This window comes from Perissodus microlepis, chromosome 17, assembly GCF_051167445.1.
Source record: "Perissodus microlepis isolate ML-2025 ecotype Zambia chromosome 17, ASM5116744v1, whole genome shotgun sequence".
Classification (NCBI taxonomy): domain Eukaryota; kingdom Metazoa; phylum Chordata; class Actinopteri; order Cichliformes; family Cichlidae; genus Perissodus; species Perissodus microlepis.
Genome location: NC_140477.1, coordinates 12,456,812 through 12,475,000, shown reverse-complemented (window position 1 = coordinate 12,475,000; position 18,189 = coordinate 12,456,812). Strand labels below are relative to the sequence as shown.

The following is an 18,189-nucleotide window of genomic DNA, read 5'->3' as shown; positions in this document are numbered from 1 at the left end:
AGTTCAGTCAAATGTCTGGAAAGTGCCTAATTGGCAATGATTTAATTTTCAAATTTTTAACTTGCTGCCGATGCAGTAAAAGCAAACCTGGACAATGTAATAATCATGGATTGACCTCCCCAGACCCTGGACCTTAACAACATTAAAGCAGTGTGGAATCAAAAGGCAGCAAACATCCAAAGAAGAGTTGAATATCCTTCAAAAAGCCTTGTAAATCCTTCCTAAAGACTACTTAAATTACAAGAAAGCCTGCCTAAGAGACTTTAAGATGTCATGGTGGTCTTACCAAATATTGACTTTCCAGTTTGTTAGAACTTCTATACTTTATTTCTATCTCTTTTCCATTTTCCTAGCAAAATACAAAGAAATGACGTGAGGCTCAAGACTTTTGCACAGTACAGAGAAAATGACTACTTCTCTCCTGATGCATTACCTCAGTAAAAACCCACCCTACTGAGTTTATAGTCTCAGTCTCTAGTTTAAATTCATATTCACTATAAAATAACTTACTTTAAAAAAAAAAAACTATTATCCTAACTACAGCAAAATGGATTTGGCAGCTTTGTAAAGGATAAAAGCGACTTATGAGTGATCAGTTTCCTTTGCTTCACATCCAAACCTTGCTCATCGTCATGCTTTAAAAAAACAAACAAACAAGCTAAACACTGTCAAAATGTCACACTTAAAGATTCAAAAACAGGATAAAAACCAAATGTGAGGGTCACAGTGGCTACATCTATCTTTTATATAAAGCTAAGCATTTACCCTGCTTTAAATCTTTGTTATAAACCAAGCTAACGACCTTGAACCAATTTCATTCTTCACAGGAAGACATGAAGGTAATAGTGATCCTGTCGTGCAGCATACAGCAAAAACATAGTTAACGTAATTTCAAAAATGTCAAACTTTAGCCGCGTATTTGTTTAATATGAACATGTAAAAGAATAATTATTATTTCCAAATCATTACAGCTCACATAAAAGAACCAATCTGGATATATAAGTGACAAATATTATGTACACTGCCAGCATCTAGTAATCTAGTTAAAATTCCTCCCAAAAACTTTACTGTGTAATTCGGTGAGCTTTCAGGTGACTAGAGATCACAGTGGTGGATCAACTTCTCTTCCACTGGTAATGATGAAAAATGACAAGTATCTTCTTACAGACATGTGCCTCTCGTGCACTAGTGTCATCATGCAGTTTATGCAAACAAATAACACGCCACAAATCCCTAAGCTGGTATCCGGCATGCTGATTAGCCTTCGACTTTTTACACATACCCTGCCAGATGTACTGTTTTTGGCATGTCTGCAGGTATAAATGGATGCTTAAAAGATAAAGGCAGCTCAGTATGAATGCTATTACTGTCTATCATTTTATTTTATGAAGTCGCTAATTCTTAATTTTTGACAGGCTCTTGGCAGGTTATAATTAGCCTTGCAACAGGCAAACAAACAACTAGGAGGTTCATGCCTAAGCGTGAGTGTGAATTCAGCTCTAAAATCCTTTCCTCAATAACCCCTTTCATCATCTCATTAATCCTTGCTGTCCTTCCCCGTGTGCAACTATAAGGTAAATTTCTCCTATTTGAATATGTCCACCTCATCCTTCACTTCCGTTAATGCAAAAAGGCCAAGCCAAGGTTTACCCGAGGGTAAACACACACATAAACACACAGGTGGCCAAGCCACAGAATGCATGCAGCTGATGGTAAGATCACGAGAGCGTGCCATTAGGGAAAATCTTTGGATTGTTTGACTCTCTTTCATCCTCTGAATCTGTCTTTCCGCCTCACCATCATCTCACCACGGCTTTCAAATGTAAGTCCTCATTACCTCAGACAAAGCTTAGGCAGTGTTAGAGCCGTTCCTCTAGAGCACACATTGCATTTTGCATGGATCTGTTAGGATTTATTATGTATAATTATATTTTATATTTGTGTACAATAAACAATGTTGTCCCTCCATTTACAGGCAGAGGGTCTTCTTCATAGCATGTTTGCACCACCATGCTTCCATAGCTGCAAGTGTCTTTATCGGTGTTTTCGGGGCCTTCAGATCAATACAGTTATATTTATAAAGCGCTGATTCACAATAGCAGTCGCCTCAAGATGCTTTATATTGTAAGGTGGAGCCCCTACCTTAGTACAGAGAACAGCCCTACAATCAAACAACCCCCTCTGAGCAAGCATTTAGCAACAGTTGGAAGGAAAAATCTCCTAATAAGAAGAAACCTCCGGCAGAACCAGGCTCAGGGAAGGGCAGCCATCTACCTGATCCATAGTAAAGCCTGATCACTACTGCATTGTTAAAATTGATACCAATACCAATATTTGGTGATTTAAAAATATATAGACATATTAGCTGATCTTTTCTTTCCTTATCAGATACACAAATTGGTTTCACTAAAATGTTATAGCTTTTCATGAATCTTACTAAGATGATGTGACAATGCTGTTGCTTTTGTGATATTTCAAGCATGTGATGCAACATCAGGAAAATCACTGTTTCATGCTGATAACCAGGTTAAAGAGTGTTTTTCCCATATCTTCTTTGGTTTTTTTCCTTTTTAATTTATGTGTCGCTAGAAATGCTGATCCCAACATACTGGCAAGTAGCTAATATTAGCCAATATATCGGTTGGGTTCTACTGAAGGGCACAACAGCATTTTATTGTATATACTCTCCTGACTATGTTGGGATTATGTTTACCTTTTTTTCACATTTTAAGATAGCGTGTCTTGAAATTTTCTACCTCATTTATTTTTCTGTTTTTATTCATTTATTTTTATAAATCTGCCCTCAGACAATGCCTAAAGTGTACCACCAACACACGGGTGTTTAGGGCAGTCTTTGTCTGCACTAAACCAAACACTGTGTGATGGCTAATGTTCCTTGCTGACACTGGAAATCTTTGTGCCCGTCTGATCGGTGGTTCATCTTTTTGACAGTCTGCCGCTCATAACTTTACAACAAGTAACTCTGGAAGTGCACTTCACCTGCTCTGAACTCAAACTCTGAAATCCACTGAAGACAATAAACATTTACATCCTTTTCACCACTTTGTCCACCTTTGTTTAAACCATCTTTTACTCCCATTCACCTTACATGAATTGCTTTTTTTTTTTTATGTCTCCTTTTTACCGTATCCCCTTTTTGTTAACCTCCATGTCCTTCCAGCCTCCACATCTTACTTCTGCTCTTCCTTTAATCATCCATCGAGACCCCCTCACCACACCCTTAAATCCCTTTCCTATACAGTACCCCCTCTCTTAGAAACTGGATGACTCCTTTACCCTTTATCAAACTTACATATTGGAGTGACAGTGCCCAGCCAGAGAGTGAAAGAAGAAGAAAAGTAAGGCAAAGTGCTTCAGAAGACTAAAGGGGAACTACCCCTGAAGCACACCTCCGGTCTTGTTTGAAGCATGGGCTTCACTTGCTGCTGTACTTTCTTTCCTCAACTGTCTTTCTACATCAAGGAAAACTCTGGAAAAGGAAGGAGACACCGGGCCTTTTGAGGCACCTCGCTGGAGAACCAATTTCCTTGCAGTAGTCAGCGGGGTTCAGTGTTAAACCGGGACAAATAAGTACGGCTAAAACAAAAGAATAAAAATGCTGCTGGCTAAGCAGGCCGGGAGATCTTAAATTGTGTTTTGGTATTGTAATATTGAATTGCGGCGTTACATCACTTACTGCCTTGGGATGATTTCATTTGCAGTGCTACTGTAAACACTTTGTTCTTAAATGCCCTCCCACAACACCGTTAAAGAATAAAAATTTGGCCTTGATGAATACAGTATGAAGAAAATGCAGCTAATAAAACAGATGACTAATGCAGGGCAGGTTTTAAAAGCAGCATCCTTTGAATGATTTCCTTTTTATCTGCATGTAGTGAATATTTACATAGCACTCGGAGCAAATTACTAAACAAGGGGACTCGGCATATAGAAAACATACTTTAACCTTTTATCCATAATTAATGGGGTGATGAGTAATGACGATACTTAACCCTACAAAAGCATAAAATGATACAGCTGTAAACCTTTATGGTTATGGTAATGAGACATAATAGACTATAAAGGCTTAGAGTAACTGTTCCGACACGTCACATATGTACCATGCAGCATAAATAGGAGTTTAATTTCGGTATCAAGTTACAACTTCCAATCGCACACCTTTAAAATATAAATATTAAATCTGCACAATTTAGTGCCAGAAAGGCTTTTGTCATGTATACAATTATCTCCTTTTATGAACGACTCTTACGTGACATACATTAACGGTAAGTCCTTTCAAACTAGCTGAACATATCGGAAAAATGAATAAAAATTTCCTCTGCAAATTTTATTTTCCGTCACAAATATGCAATAGCCTGAAGAGAAAAGGTCCAAAGGGCCCCTGCAGTTTCATACACAGATAAACACGACAGGCTTGAGGGCAGCCAATTTATTGTGCGTGTCGTTTTCCACAGCCCTTGGTGCAGATGGGCGAATAAAACATTGCAAGATAACTTTGACAGGAAAGAGAAAGAGGAAAGAGATATGACGCACTTGGAGATTAAAAGGTGCGGCGATAATAAGATGTCCTTTGTGCTGTGGGGCTTCATTTCATGTATGGCTAACTGCTTAAAATTTGTTATTGCATAAAGAAAACCATGCACAACATAGATGAAAGGAACTGGTGCCCACCATTAAAGATGAGGAGAAAAATAATATGAAAAAGAAGAAACAGAATAGGAATGAGACAACAAGAATAAGTACACATGTAAGCTCTTGAATTCATGCAGAGGACTAAATGGAAGAGAAGCTAAATACATTAAATAGGCAGGGAAATGAATCATTTTTATCAATCAGGGTTAATCCAACCAAATGTGTGTATTAAAGACAGCATGGGTCATCTTCTGGGAACAGCTTTAATCAAGTCTGCTCAGTGCCCATCAGCACTAATGCAGTTCCTAAGATTTTCTAATAATCTTTGATTGAATAAAATCATTTCAAAAGTATACCATGTAAACATCAGTCTGAGTTTACATTATGGGCAAAAGCAAGACCAAAACAACAAACACACTGTCCTGTGTACAGATGGCTTCTTTTGATGGGGTCATTTACATGTATCCTGGTGCAGGCAGTGGACAGAACAATGCAATTTAAAAAGGCCATCAGTGGATCGCAAGACAATCAGACACAAAATTACAAAATTAATTAATGCATCAACAAGTCAGCCACGCATAATTAAACTGAATCTGGCTGTCTTGACAGAAATATATTGTGTTTGTTCTACTGGAAATGAAGAGGAACTGTTTAGCGAGTAAATGTCTGCCTGAAATGAAGATTGACTGAAACACAGTTTGATTGCAAAAAGAGCATGATCTGTGTAAAGGGTAAGCCTTCTCGCTACCACCCATGATCTGGAAGGATGCACAAATCATTGGTGGCTGCTAGAGATACAGTCTCTGTGTTTTTATTACTAGCACCAACTGTCAACACCGTCGGGGAACTGAAATAAATGACTGGACCTGCTATCAAGCAGTCCCTATTTCATCCCATCTGCATCTGCTGTTCTCACTGAAAATAATATAAAAGGTCTACAAAAGGTAGGACACGTGAGATTAATCTCTGAATTTTATTCTCTATAAAATGTCAAACAATAGCGATATTTGTGGGATAGCTGTGGGATATTTTTCACATGTATTTTTACTTTTATTATCTGAGACGCCAAAAGATTTGTGATATTTGCAAAGAAATCCACCACATCCTTACATGTTAGCAGAAAGAACCAGCAAAATTATCTGTTTTTCTCCCCTTGGTCACTCTTCTGTATACAGTTTAGTTTCATATATTGGGATTAATCAGTCAATGAAGCAACTGCAGCAGCAGTTGATTTATTTTCGATTCTTCTCTGTGTTGCTGCTTTTCAGGTTAGTTTATTCTTCGTTTACCACTTCTTCTTTTTTTCTAACTGTAATCATATACTACAGTTTTCACAAAATACCTTGCCACATACTTAAAGTAAAAGAGGACAACAAAAAGGCGTGTTTTGTACTTGAAGCACGAAAGAAATTATAAAGTGTAGCACTAAAAACCTGGAGTTTAAACCTCACTTTATCTTGAAACAGTAGCCAGTTACTAATGAAGATTACTACCAAGTGGAGAGCAGAGAGGGAGTCCATTTCAAACTTGGCAGAACACCAGAAGGGGGGAGACGAGGCTAAAGGGGGCACATGTTTCACGCCAACAGTGGTGTTCTGAAAGATGGTGGGCTGGGGCTGGAACCCACCCAGCTACCTCTGTGCCCTCTCAAGGTTGGCTGCTGAGAGGAGTGGGAAGAGCCTAAACCTTTGCCCCCTGCATCATCCGGTGTCCTAATGTGACGCTGACTATCTGCACTGGCTGCAATCTAAATGAAAATAATTCTTCTCTGTTACTGAAAGACATGGCGAGGAATTTTATCATAGAAGAAACTAATACCCACCAAGACCCAGATGTGACTCAATTAGATGACACAAAATTAAATGACCTTCACGGCAGAAAGGTAAAAGATACCCACCGGCAAGGAGGAATGTGATGAGGCAGGTTTCTTTTGGCATGTACAGCTTTAGGCGCGAGCCGCTGAAGACGTATTCTACCACAGCCTCTGACCGGCCAGCCCTCTGCAGGAAGGGCAGGAACTGCTTGGCTTTCTGTGTCTCCTGAACAGCAAAGAAAGAAAGAGAAATGGCATCGTCAATTTAAGTCACAGCTGGACTTTTTGAGAAGGAATAAAAAAAAAAAAAACATTTCAAATTTGAAATAGCTATGTAGACAAGACACAGAGTAAATAGGTTAATAGACTACACGTCGATCAGATCCACCCAATTAAAAAATAAATAAATAAATAAATAAATAAAAAATACTCTCTTTTCCCGTTTCAGTCTCTGTTCTCAAGGGTGAGTCACTAGCTTAGTGGTGCGCTTGGGCCAAAATTACAAGCAGAGCCAAATCATGTGTATTCAAGCCGGGTCAGTGATGTAGCGGCGGTGGAAGATTTGTACACGATAAAAAAAAATATTTAATATGCGTCTACTCCAGGCATGAGCATGTAGGCACAACAGACCAGTGAGTCACTGCCCAGTGTGTGGCAGTGTGGACATGGGAGTAGGCACGAAGCCTCAGAGGAAAGGACGGAGCTAAAACGAGTAAAGTCAGAGCGAAAACATGTGTTCTCCCACTGTTATTGCGAGTTTATGCGAGGGTCAGAGCGGTTCAAAACCACAAATGTCAATAATTCCTTTCCTTTTTTAGAGAATGCTACACTAGACATAAAGCAGCAACAGAAAAGACGGACGAGAAAAACCATGCAACGCGCGTCACCGGGGTTTTTGAGTATTTGAGTAAAGGGTATGTGCTTCAGTCATAAGATGTACCACCTGAACTGCACCCACTGCAATCCAAAATAACCCCCTCGGTGGGAGACGTCAGAACTGAACGCTCGCTCGTACACACATTTACAGCACCTGCAGTGTGTGGGCTGTGCAGTCTAACTTGGTTCCGAAAAAGAAAGAAAGAAATGAAGAGACATGGGAAAGGAGAGGACCTCATTATGCAACCTTTAAAGGCATGAGGTGAGTCAAGTGCTGTATCTACTCTCCTCCCACTACCTCTGTACATCTCCTACACAATACATTTATAAACCCATCCTTGCTCTATTTGTGACTGCATCCCACTCAATGTACATAATCCCTTTCAGTAAACCTGTACCACCAAAGGATGCTGACGTATAGAAGCGTGTAAGAAGTGTGTGAGTGCGTGAGGGTGCCCGTGTATGTCTGCAGTTGCATGTAGGCGTATACCAAATTAAAAAGGAAAAAAAAAAAACAGAGTGAAGAAAGTGGATGGATGCTGAGGTGTGGAGTTGCAATGTTGCTATTTTGGTCCTTTTATTAGAATGCTCATTACATTAGCCTAGCCAAACAACTGGTGCATGTGCATGCACGCGCGTGCGCTCACGCCCACTGGCATCAATCCTAGCTGGTGCTGCAAATCATGCATCTCTTATTTGAAAGTGACAGAAATGCTATAGAGGGGCTCTGCACAGCACTCATGTGCATGTCACACATAAACACATGATGGAGCACAATCGCGCTAAAATGCAAGGACGGCTACGACCTTTGTGGGCTTAATGGGACAGAATTTAACGAGTGTGATGTGCAATTCTCTGTGTGGCCTATAATAATTTTCTTACTACTGTTATAGTTAATTATTGAGCACCTCCCTGTGCAACCACTTCTAAGTCATTGCCACATATTAAATGTGGTCAGTTTAGCCAGTTAAGTTGGGTGGAGGTTTATAAGCAGGAATTGCATTAAACCTCCCAGATGAAATATAAGAGCTGCTCAGTCAGCACAACAATTCCCTGTCATAATTATTTTTACAGGGACTGCCGGTAATTTATTTGTGCTGCTGACACAATGAGACAGGGAGCCTACAATGATGACAACGTAGAAGAGCAAAACATCTGAGAGCAGTTATACACAGCCACATCTTAATGACTTATTAGCCAGACTCTGAAGTCCAGTTGGCGTTAAAGAGCTTTAATGATTCGTTCAAATGCATCATTAGAGCAGAGCTTATACCCTCACTGGCCACTTGGTTAGGTATAGCTTTTTAACTACTGCTCGTTGCCACAAATATCTAAATCAGCCAATCACATTGAGGCAACTTAATTCATTTAGCTATGTAAACAAGGAGAAGGTGACTGAATGGGGACGAAAGTTGATGTAAGTCACGAGACGGGCTGGTGTGCGTAATTCAGGAACTTCTGATCTACTGGGATTTTACTGCACAACTACCTTTGGGGTTTAAAGAGCTTCCATGTGAAAGCAGTAATTTAAATAGCCAATGTTAATTTAAGGTATGCAGAAGAGAATATCTGAAGAGACAATACAAGCAGTTGGACTACAGCAGCAGACGACCACACTGGCAGCTCCTGACAGCTATGAACAGGTAACTGAAGCTACAATTTGCATTGGCTCACTAAACAGAAGATTGGGGGGGGAAAGTTACTTGGCTCTGCAAGTCTTGATTGCCTATTGTGAGATTCAGGCAACAGGAGGGGAGAATTTGGTGTAAACAACATGAAAGCATAGATCCCTCCTACCCTGTATCAGTGGTTCAGGCTGCTATTCTATGAATAGAATTTTGGGCACACTTTGGTCCCTTTATTATCTTTTATGACTACAGTGTTCCCATCTCCTGATGGCTGCTCCCAGCAAGATAATGGATCAAGCGACAAGGCTCAAATCATCTCAAACTGGTTTCTTGAACATGATAATGACCTCCACAGCCACCAAGAGAGAACCTCCAGGATGTGGCGAACAAATCTGCACTAACTGTGATATTCCATCATGTGAAAATGAACCAAAATTTCAGAGGAACGCTTCTAACATCTTGTTGAATCTGTGCCGAAGAGTGAAGGTAGTTCTGAAGATAAAGAAGTACAACCGGGCATTAGCAAGGTGTACTTGAAGTGTCCAATGAGTGTGCCTGGCCAAATCTATATAAACACAGTTGTCTCCAGATACAGAATAAACTGGGTAGCTGCATCACAGCCCATTATAAGATAAATAGGCATTATTTTGGACTGTGAATCATGCAAAGCTACTCTATAGAGTCCAAGAATAAAAATACAAAATCTATGAGTAAGAAAAAAAAGAAAAGAAATACAGACTAATTAATTTAACAAAATGTCTCTCCGGAGCAAACAAGAGTACTACAATAGTGAGAGAGACAATGAGGTGTTAATGTTTCTGAAGTTCAGTTTCCACTCGTTAAGTGTCTTGTCAAAATCTATAAGAGACGGGGAGTCGACAAGTTAAGAATTTTGCTTCTATACACACAATGGGTTTCAAATGAGGCAATCAAAATGTGATTGCTTTCAGCTTTAATTAAAAGGGTTTAACAAAAAGAAGAATTAACCATTTCAATTACAGCCATTTTTGCACAGTCTGAATCCTGTACTTAAAAGCAATCGGACAAACACAATCATAAATGAAAGGATGATTGCCATAAACTCCACATAAATAAAACGACATATCCTTAATGATTAAAATACAAAAAAATCTATTTTTATATTAAAGTGAGAACGACAGCGACGACGGGGTGAACAGAAGACAGAAAGACGTGATGATAAAAATTTGAAAAACTGTGAGGAAAAATGCATGATTTTTAAAAAGAAAAGAAAAACGGGGGGGGGTGCACCAATCACCCATCACTTGATACTGAAATACTTTTCCTCACACTGATGCTCATTTGGTAAGCACTCTCAATCAGGCTTCATTAGCCAAACGATGCCTCTATCAAGCCCCTGGGCACACGTAAACAAGCTAGGACCAAGTCTCGCTGATGATTCTATTAATGGTGCTGCATATTTTTAGAGGACACTTATAGGGGTGAGTCAAGGATTAGAGAGCGTCTTCTGAGAATCACTGGCCTGATGTATCTTCAGGTTGTATGCAAATGAGTCTGCATGACTGCATGTTAATCAGCGTACATACATTTTTATTCCGCTTTACACAGAATCTGCCAATCTGTATCCATTTATACACAAAAACATACTCACCCCAGAGATATCAGCCACTCTGTGGATGGGAACCTCCTTCTTGCTGTGCAGCCCTTTCCCATTTTTGATGGCCCTGCAGTAAAAGGGTTAAACTATAAACACATGTCTCTCAAGCATAGTTCAATGGCTTTATTAGATGGAAAAAGCATAAGGCTGGAGGTTTATTAGACCTGGAGAAACAGAAGCTCTTTCTTTGTCATCACTGTAGATACATGGAGAGCTACTGTGGATTTGTAGAAGTAGAATATAAATTCATTCAGTTTTCTTTCCCTGAACTGCCATTACAGCACAACTGAAAGCACTAGTGGGAGGATTTTTTCCTCCTCTCAGCCAGATAATCTATATGTTTGAGATGAAAAGTCAAAATGATGGCAGAAGAATAATAATGGAAGAAAAATTACAGTTATACCAGCGAAATGAGGAGAAATTGAGTAATGCGTTTATAGAGAGTCAGCTAGCAGTTTTTAGTGATGGTTACCGCAGCTCCAGGGACAAATAAGATGAAGATGGCCTGAGGCTGCAACTGCGAAGTGGGGGCGAACATGCCACAACTGGGTCACTGGGATGCAAAAGCACTGCCTTTAAGGATTGACTGTGTACATTCATATGAGCATGTATACATGTGCATTTAACAGCTAGGAGGAGGTTCCTTTGAAGGCTCTGGGCCACAAGCCTTGTGCAGTGGAAACTAAAAATAAAGTCAAGGCCACAGAAAGAAACCTCCCATCAACTCTAATAGGACCCCACCAGGGACAGAGAGAAAGGGAGAGAAGAAGAAAAAGAGAAGGGGTAGAGAGAAAAGGAAATGGGAAAAGAGGAGAGCTAGACCAAAGAAGGACAAAACTAGCTAAGGTGCAGAAATAAGGACAAAATGTGCAAAGGAAGAAGGAAAGCGGGAATCATGTGAGAAAGGAGAAAAACAGGGCAACTGGGCAGTGACACACGAAAGAAAGAGAGGAGAAAGAGTTAAACCAAGAGGCTGTGGCTGCATTTGCTCTACCTATAGCAAGCAGATCCTAATCTGTGGCAGAGTAATAAAGCCTGTACTAAATCTCTCCTCAGCATCTCCATATAATTATTCTTAGGCCCTGTGTAAAGAGCCTCTGATTTAATGTCTAGCACGTGGGAAGACGTGTGTGTATGCCCCTTGGCATGTAAAATAAAAAAAGGAAAGGGCAAAAATGCATGCATGATTCAATATGTGAGGGTAATGACATGTTTCTGCAGGAAAAAGCAATAGCTGTGATACGCTGGAGCTTATGACGGTGGTGACGCTAAAATACACTCTGAAAAATTGAATTACTTCACCTTTGCAGTGCAGCATTTAACAGCAAATTCAAAAGAAAACTGAAGAAGGAAAAAAGCCTCAAGGTCATTTTTTTTTAGTCTCCTACATTTCACAAAAGCAAAATCTCTCAAGGTCAAAAGAGAGAGTGCACACATGTGCGTCACAAGCATGTTTCGTTTGAAGCAAAAAATGTGTATTTCTGAGAATTAATCATTTCAAAAGACCCCCCCCCCCCCCCTTCATGCCACGTGCACAGCAGCGTTAAGTTCAAGTAAAAGGTAGACGGAGAGTGCTTTGTGTGAAGGAGCGTGTGTTCCTCACCGTGCCTCTGCGGCAAGCAGTTCGTCATAGTGGGAGGAGCGCTGGTCATCATCCTGTCTGTATCTGATGACTGTGGCAAGGCCTTTACTTACGAGAGCCTCTGCTATGTTGCTGGGGAACAGAACAGAGAAAGAAAGATTACTTTAATTAAAAACAAAAAAACAAGCAAAACCCCTCGGCTTCACAAAGGAGCTCTAAAGGGAGCTAGCTCAACGGGGGGGGAAATGCATACTACAAATCCCAGAAGGTGGGTTTGCTTACGAACAAAGGTCACTTAAATGTTGACACTGCACACTTGACTAACCCCTTCTACCGTGTGATACTGATGTAGGGAAGAGAGGATTGAAGGCAGAAAGACGGGGACATTGTGCTGCTTAATGTAGCACTTAGTTGCTAGCCCTTGGACATCAGTGTTCTAGCTAAACCATGGGAGAAAGAAATGAAGGGACAGAAAGAAACTCTTCAGAGTATTTGTCAACATGGTGCAGGCATGGGGACTGACGCAATCATTCAGCCCTTGTTGATGCCAGTTAAACGGTTCCTTTTCTATATTTTAAAGCTCTTCTGTTGGAAATAATGCAGCTAAATGGGCGATAACCTGGAAGCAATCGTCTTTATCTTTAAACTATGTATGAAAAGGTTTTAGGCATTTGATCCCCATTTTTCTTTCTGCAAGCAATAGCGACACCAGAAACAAAGCCACAGAAAAACATTTTCATGGACAAAGAGAACAAAAGGTCCCTCAACAGATGGTCTTATAATCGAATTGATATTGGATGACTTGAAACGATGGAAGCACTTTAGACAATCTTAACTCGCACAAGACTCCAAAAGTTCTCCAAGACTGTTAGATCTTAAGTGTACTGTGCATGAGTGTCTCGTGGAGTGATTTCTAACAAATAGCCACCCGCTAAGTTTCCAGCAAAACACAATTCTTCGTAAACAAGCTACCGAGTCTCGAGTCCATTACCACGAGAATAGCTCATACAAGGTCAAAATCCTCTGCCCCGCTGACCAAATCAGGCCCTGACCTCAGGCCTCATGGGGAGCCTCACCAACTGTTCCATCTGAAGCAGAGTTGCTGGTTCTGGTTTGATCTGACCTCTGTACGGACATGTACTACCAAACACAGGACAGCTGGTTTGATGAAAAGAAGGCATCTACGTCTCCATGTGCGCATGTGATGACGCTTTATGTGTTGAGTGATATAAACAGAGGGAACCAGAAGATAAGCGTGGCTTTTAACTTTTTTTTTTTTTCTTTTTTTTTTTTGAGTGAGAACAGGCTTCTGACGTTTCATTTCAAGCACTGCGGCATTAAAGCGCCTCTTTACTGGCTCTGATTAAATTTGAACCTCTGAACAGTTGTAGTAGTAGGTATGTGTCCTCATATCTTTGGTACTGTGTAAAATACATGTTTCAGACGGATGACCCGAATTCCTTCAAAGCAGAGTTTGTAGATAGAAAATAATTGCTTGCACTGAGGTGATATTTTTCTTCTTTTTTTTAATATGAACTTAAAAGACAAAGAAACACTTTCAGGTTACTTTATGATTGATGGTGAAATTACGAGTAATATGGATTTAAAAATGAATATTTTGTGTCATTTTACAACAGATTAACCTGACTTTTAAAGGGTTTAATAGGGAAGCAGCTGTACTAACAAAATAGAAATGTGTCAGTGAAATCATTTACACTGATAAATTACATGCTGTGTGATCTCCCAAAAAGGGTGGCTCAGTGGTCTCCTACTGCACACTAAAGACAACTGAACAAACCTAAAGTTTTTTGATTTCCAATGCAGTTTTTCTATACTTCCATGTTTTACTTAGCCTTTCTTGTTTCATATTGCTGGATTATCTCGAGCCATTCTCCATCAGTACCAACTCGGATTGATTCGGCGTGACTCGATGCGGCACGGCTCGCCTCAACTCGTTTTCCATTGCAATTGAGTACCACCTAATGTGTGTGGGTTTGTTATAGTAACGCAGCCGAGCGTGTCCTATGACATAATTAGTACACAACGCGAACGCCACATCCAAAAGGTGGACGTCGAGACATCAATATACCTCTCACACTGTGGCTTTTCGTGAGACTCTGAGACCACAGTGTTGTTTCTGTGTATCCATTTCCATGTGAAGCCATGATTCATCGAGTGATGACACTGACTAGCCAATCGGTGGCATACTCTGGTGATCGCCTCAGATCGCTTGGAACCCCAGGGGAGAAGGTACCTGGTACCAGGTACGATCACCTAATGGGAAACCCTGAAAACCGTGGCGAGCCGACCCGAGTAGGTATTAATGGAAAAGGGGATTAAAACGGTAGAAAAGAATATAAAGCAGGCGACTCAGTGTGGTGCATGACTTACATGCCGCCAATTGTGACTGTAGCACAGGTACGCTCTGGGAAGGCAGGCGTGCCTTCTCCTGGACCAGTAGCTGCTCTGATGTAGTCCACTGTCACGTTGACCTGAAAGGGGGAACACAAGGCAGAGGTCAAAAAAATATACCAAGAGTAGAGAGACAAAGTGATGGCAACAACGGTTATGGTAATAATTAGTGTGAGAAGTGTGTTCTGGCTTATGTATGTGTATCGGGGTCTTTTCATTTGTCCCAGTTCTCAAGGTCACCCCAGTCAGTGCGAATCACATCAGCCAGCACTGCAGATCTCCCCAGAGGAGGAGTATTAACACACAGTGGGTGTTTGGGACAACACACACACACACACACACAGAGAACAGTGATAGAACCCAAATGACCCCACACTGTGTGTTCTCAACACAGCTCCCTGGGGATAGACTCCAATCCACCCACCCCGAAGATACAATTTTGTCACTCAGCTGCGTGCATGTGCAGGCAGGAGACAGGGAAAGCCTGCTTTGCGGGCTAGACACAGGCAGACAGCAGTAACAGCAGGGATGTAGCCATACCAGTATACACCATCGGTAGTTTAAGAGCTACGTCTCAACCTTGTCAGACAAGTGTGATAAGACGGAGAAATATTAAAAAAAGGAAAAAAGAATGTGGGAATTTGACTTTGCATCACAGCGCCAAAGCATAGACATGAGTCCAACAGATAATGCAGGCAGGCCTGTTACAGGGACATGAAAGAACAACATTGGCCTGTCGTTAGATGGACAGAATGAGTATGTAGCGACGCGAGCAGGGGAAAGGAAGAGTGCCGTGCTGTTCAACAGTAACTGCAACTGTAATTTCAGAAAGGAGAAAATAAAAAATAAAAAAAAAAAGAAAAGAAACATTTTGTACTGGTTTTGTATGAAATTGTTCTTAATGACCATGCCCATATCCATGGTTAGGCGTGGGAGAAGAAGAATAAAAGCCAAAGCAATGTGACACAAGACCCCGAGTGCAGGAATCAGATGAAACAGGAAATAGTAAAAAGGAGAAAACCAACACAGAAAGAGGAGACTGGGGGAGATTTCAATATCCAAGCAAAATGTAATGCTGGATGCTATAAGCTCTGTATCTGAAATTCCAGTGGTTCCCCATTAAGCAAGGTGATGACAGATTATAACTCTGACCAGCAATGTTAGATTAGAGGAGTTCCAGGCCTATTCTCCACGGGCCATCTACCAGATCTTCTGATAAGGCAGAGCCATCTATAAGAACCCCCCAGAGGAGAGTGAAACAGAGGGGGAGAGGCAGTGGATGGATTAGAAAGTGGGGGAGTGATAAGGACAGTAGGAGAAGTGAGAGACAAAATGCGTTTGTTCTGCTGAGGCGACAAGCAACATGGGAATATTCAGTCAACTCTGCCAAAGGAACAAAATACTTGTTTTTCTTTTTACTATACACTGGCATTTCTGCGTGTATACTGGCAAAGGGTTTAGCGTGAAGATGATTTCAAAAAGACTTCGAGTATTAGTTGTTGTTTTTTTTTTTGTTTTTTGCACATTTGTATTCTGCAATAAAAAAATATTGGCTTATCAAATGTGAGTTCTGTGTTCACATGCCTAGCCAATGAGGTCATTCTGAAACAATGTAAGGCTGTAGCCACAAGAGAGAGGGGGAAAATGGATGTTGCTGCAAAAATTTTGCATCTTCAACCTTGAGACACAGAAAAACTACACCGCAATCCCCAAAGTCTAAAGACGGGTCACTAGTTCAGTACGAAAAATCAAATCTTCCTTTCTGCTTCTGAGTTACGATGTTGAATAATGGCCAACACAGTGGGCTTAAAGAACATTCGGAATTCACAATGATCAAATGTCACAGCTTCATTCTGTGTCCAAGGGTATAAGAAAGGTCTTTTTAATACCACTTTAATTTTAATATAATCCCAAATTTGCAATGGAGAGATGTCGACAGTGAAGAAGTTTGGAAAACCTTTGGCATACAAAGCAGTTTGTTTTCTAAGCATTTCCAGGCATCGACTTTAACCACCAAGAGAAATTCTTATTCTCAAGCCATTTATCTTTAAACTTACATCTTAGACTGAGCAGTCTGGCTAGCAAAGCCTTCTCTACTGTTATCATCATGTATGGGCTTTACACCAGTGTGCTGTAAGCCTAGTGGCCCACTGGGCCTAAACCAGGCCTGCTGAGAATTTCTGTAATTCTAATATTTTTTAAACGGGTAAGCTACAACTGTTAAGTTAGCAATGTCCTTTATCTCATCATCTTGCTGTTACCGTTTACTGTATTTTTCCCTTTATACATTTTCATAAACATTTAAAAAAAAACAAAACGAAAAAAACAAAACAAAACACTGTGACCAAGTAGCAAGCAAGCAAGCAGTTAGTAATGCAGTCATTGTGTAAGCTAAATGTATAGAGATGGCTAAAATAGCAGCACTGTGTGCTGTAAAATCTTGTGGGGTCATGACTAAAATATTTAAGACTCATATCCAAGTGAATTTAAGACATTTTATTGATTTTAAGGACTTAGGATTTATCATTTCATCCTATTATCTATCATAAGCATATGAATTGGTAAGGTTTGACCAGCTCAGTGAACTTAACCTTAAATACCTGAATCTAATGATTTCATCTGCCCAAATGGATCTTTGTGCAAATAATAAAAAATAATGCCTCATGCCATGACTGTTACCGGCACGGATGCATGAAGACTAAGTCGAATTAGCATTCAGTGCAAACAACCTTTGCCAATAACGCAACATAATGACAGGCTCGTGACTGTGGGATTGTCGAGCTTCCTAGAAAGAGCTCCATTTGCGGTGGTCTTAAGTGAAAGGCTATTACAGATAACTTATGCTAAGCTGTGATATGGGAAAGGTACCATGTTGTGAGAAGCCCAGTATGGGTTCTGCATGATGGGGTTTCCAGACAGGAGCACAGTGACAGGCAGCTTATCCCAATAGCATGTAGGTGATTAATTTTTGCTCTAGCTAAAAAAAGAAAAGAAGAAAAAAACATGTCGTTTCCTGCACGGTCTATCTACCCAGCTCCTCACAGCTTGTTCTTTTTGCAACTATTTAAAATGGACATGCCAACAAATACACACTTAAAAACTGGTGAAGATGCATTTGTAATCAAAGACTGCATTTAACAGTGCTAAAGCTTTTAGTGGAAATTTCACAGTTCAGCTGTTGCAGCATGCATACCAAGGTGATAAAAAAAAGAAAGCGGTGGGTGTGGGGGTGTGGGGTTGTTCGACATGCAGGACACACAGGTGTTAGAACAGCCTCACCTGCACCTGGATGTTGGCAACACACAAGAGACTATTGTATATAAAAGACTGGACATTTTTAAGCTTCGAAGAGAAAAAAATGAGGAGAAAGAAAGAGAGGGATAATTAAGAAAATTAGTGCAAGATGAAATAAAAAGAGGTATGAAGCTACTGTAAGAGAAGGGAGACTGTGTGGGTGAGTGAACAACCGTTTGTGTGCAAGAGAGGTGCTTAGGTTGCTGCTGTGTTTTAGCAGGCTATAATCACAGCTGGCTATCATTTAATGAAGTGAGCTGTGCTGAAAAAAAAGAAAGAAAGAAAATACTGGGAC

The 18,189-nt window shown here is 40.5% G+C and overlaps 1 protein-coding gene across 1 annotated transcript in view; it reads right to left on the bottom strand.

Moving 5' to 3' along the window:
• snd1 (staphylococcal nuclease and tudor domain containing 1) overlaps positions 1–18,189 on the bottom strand; it is a 178,402-nt gene that overhangs the window by 123,189 nt on the left and 37,024 nt on the right. The window contains exons 12-15 of the mRNA XM_084909460.1: positions 14,580–14,680; positions 12,210–12,320; positions 10,601–10,673; positions 6,551–6,692 (exon numbers count right to left, since the gene is read on the bottom strand). Of these exons, the coding sequence (XP_084765586.1) occupies positions 6,551–6,692; positions 10,601–10,673; positions 12,210–12,320; positions 14,580–14,680 (427 nt within the window). The remainder of the gene's footprint in view (positions 1–6,550; positions 6,693–10,600; positions 10,674–12,209; positions 12,321–14,579; positions 14,681–18,189) is intronic.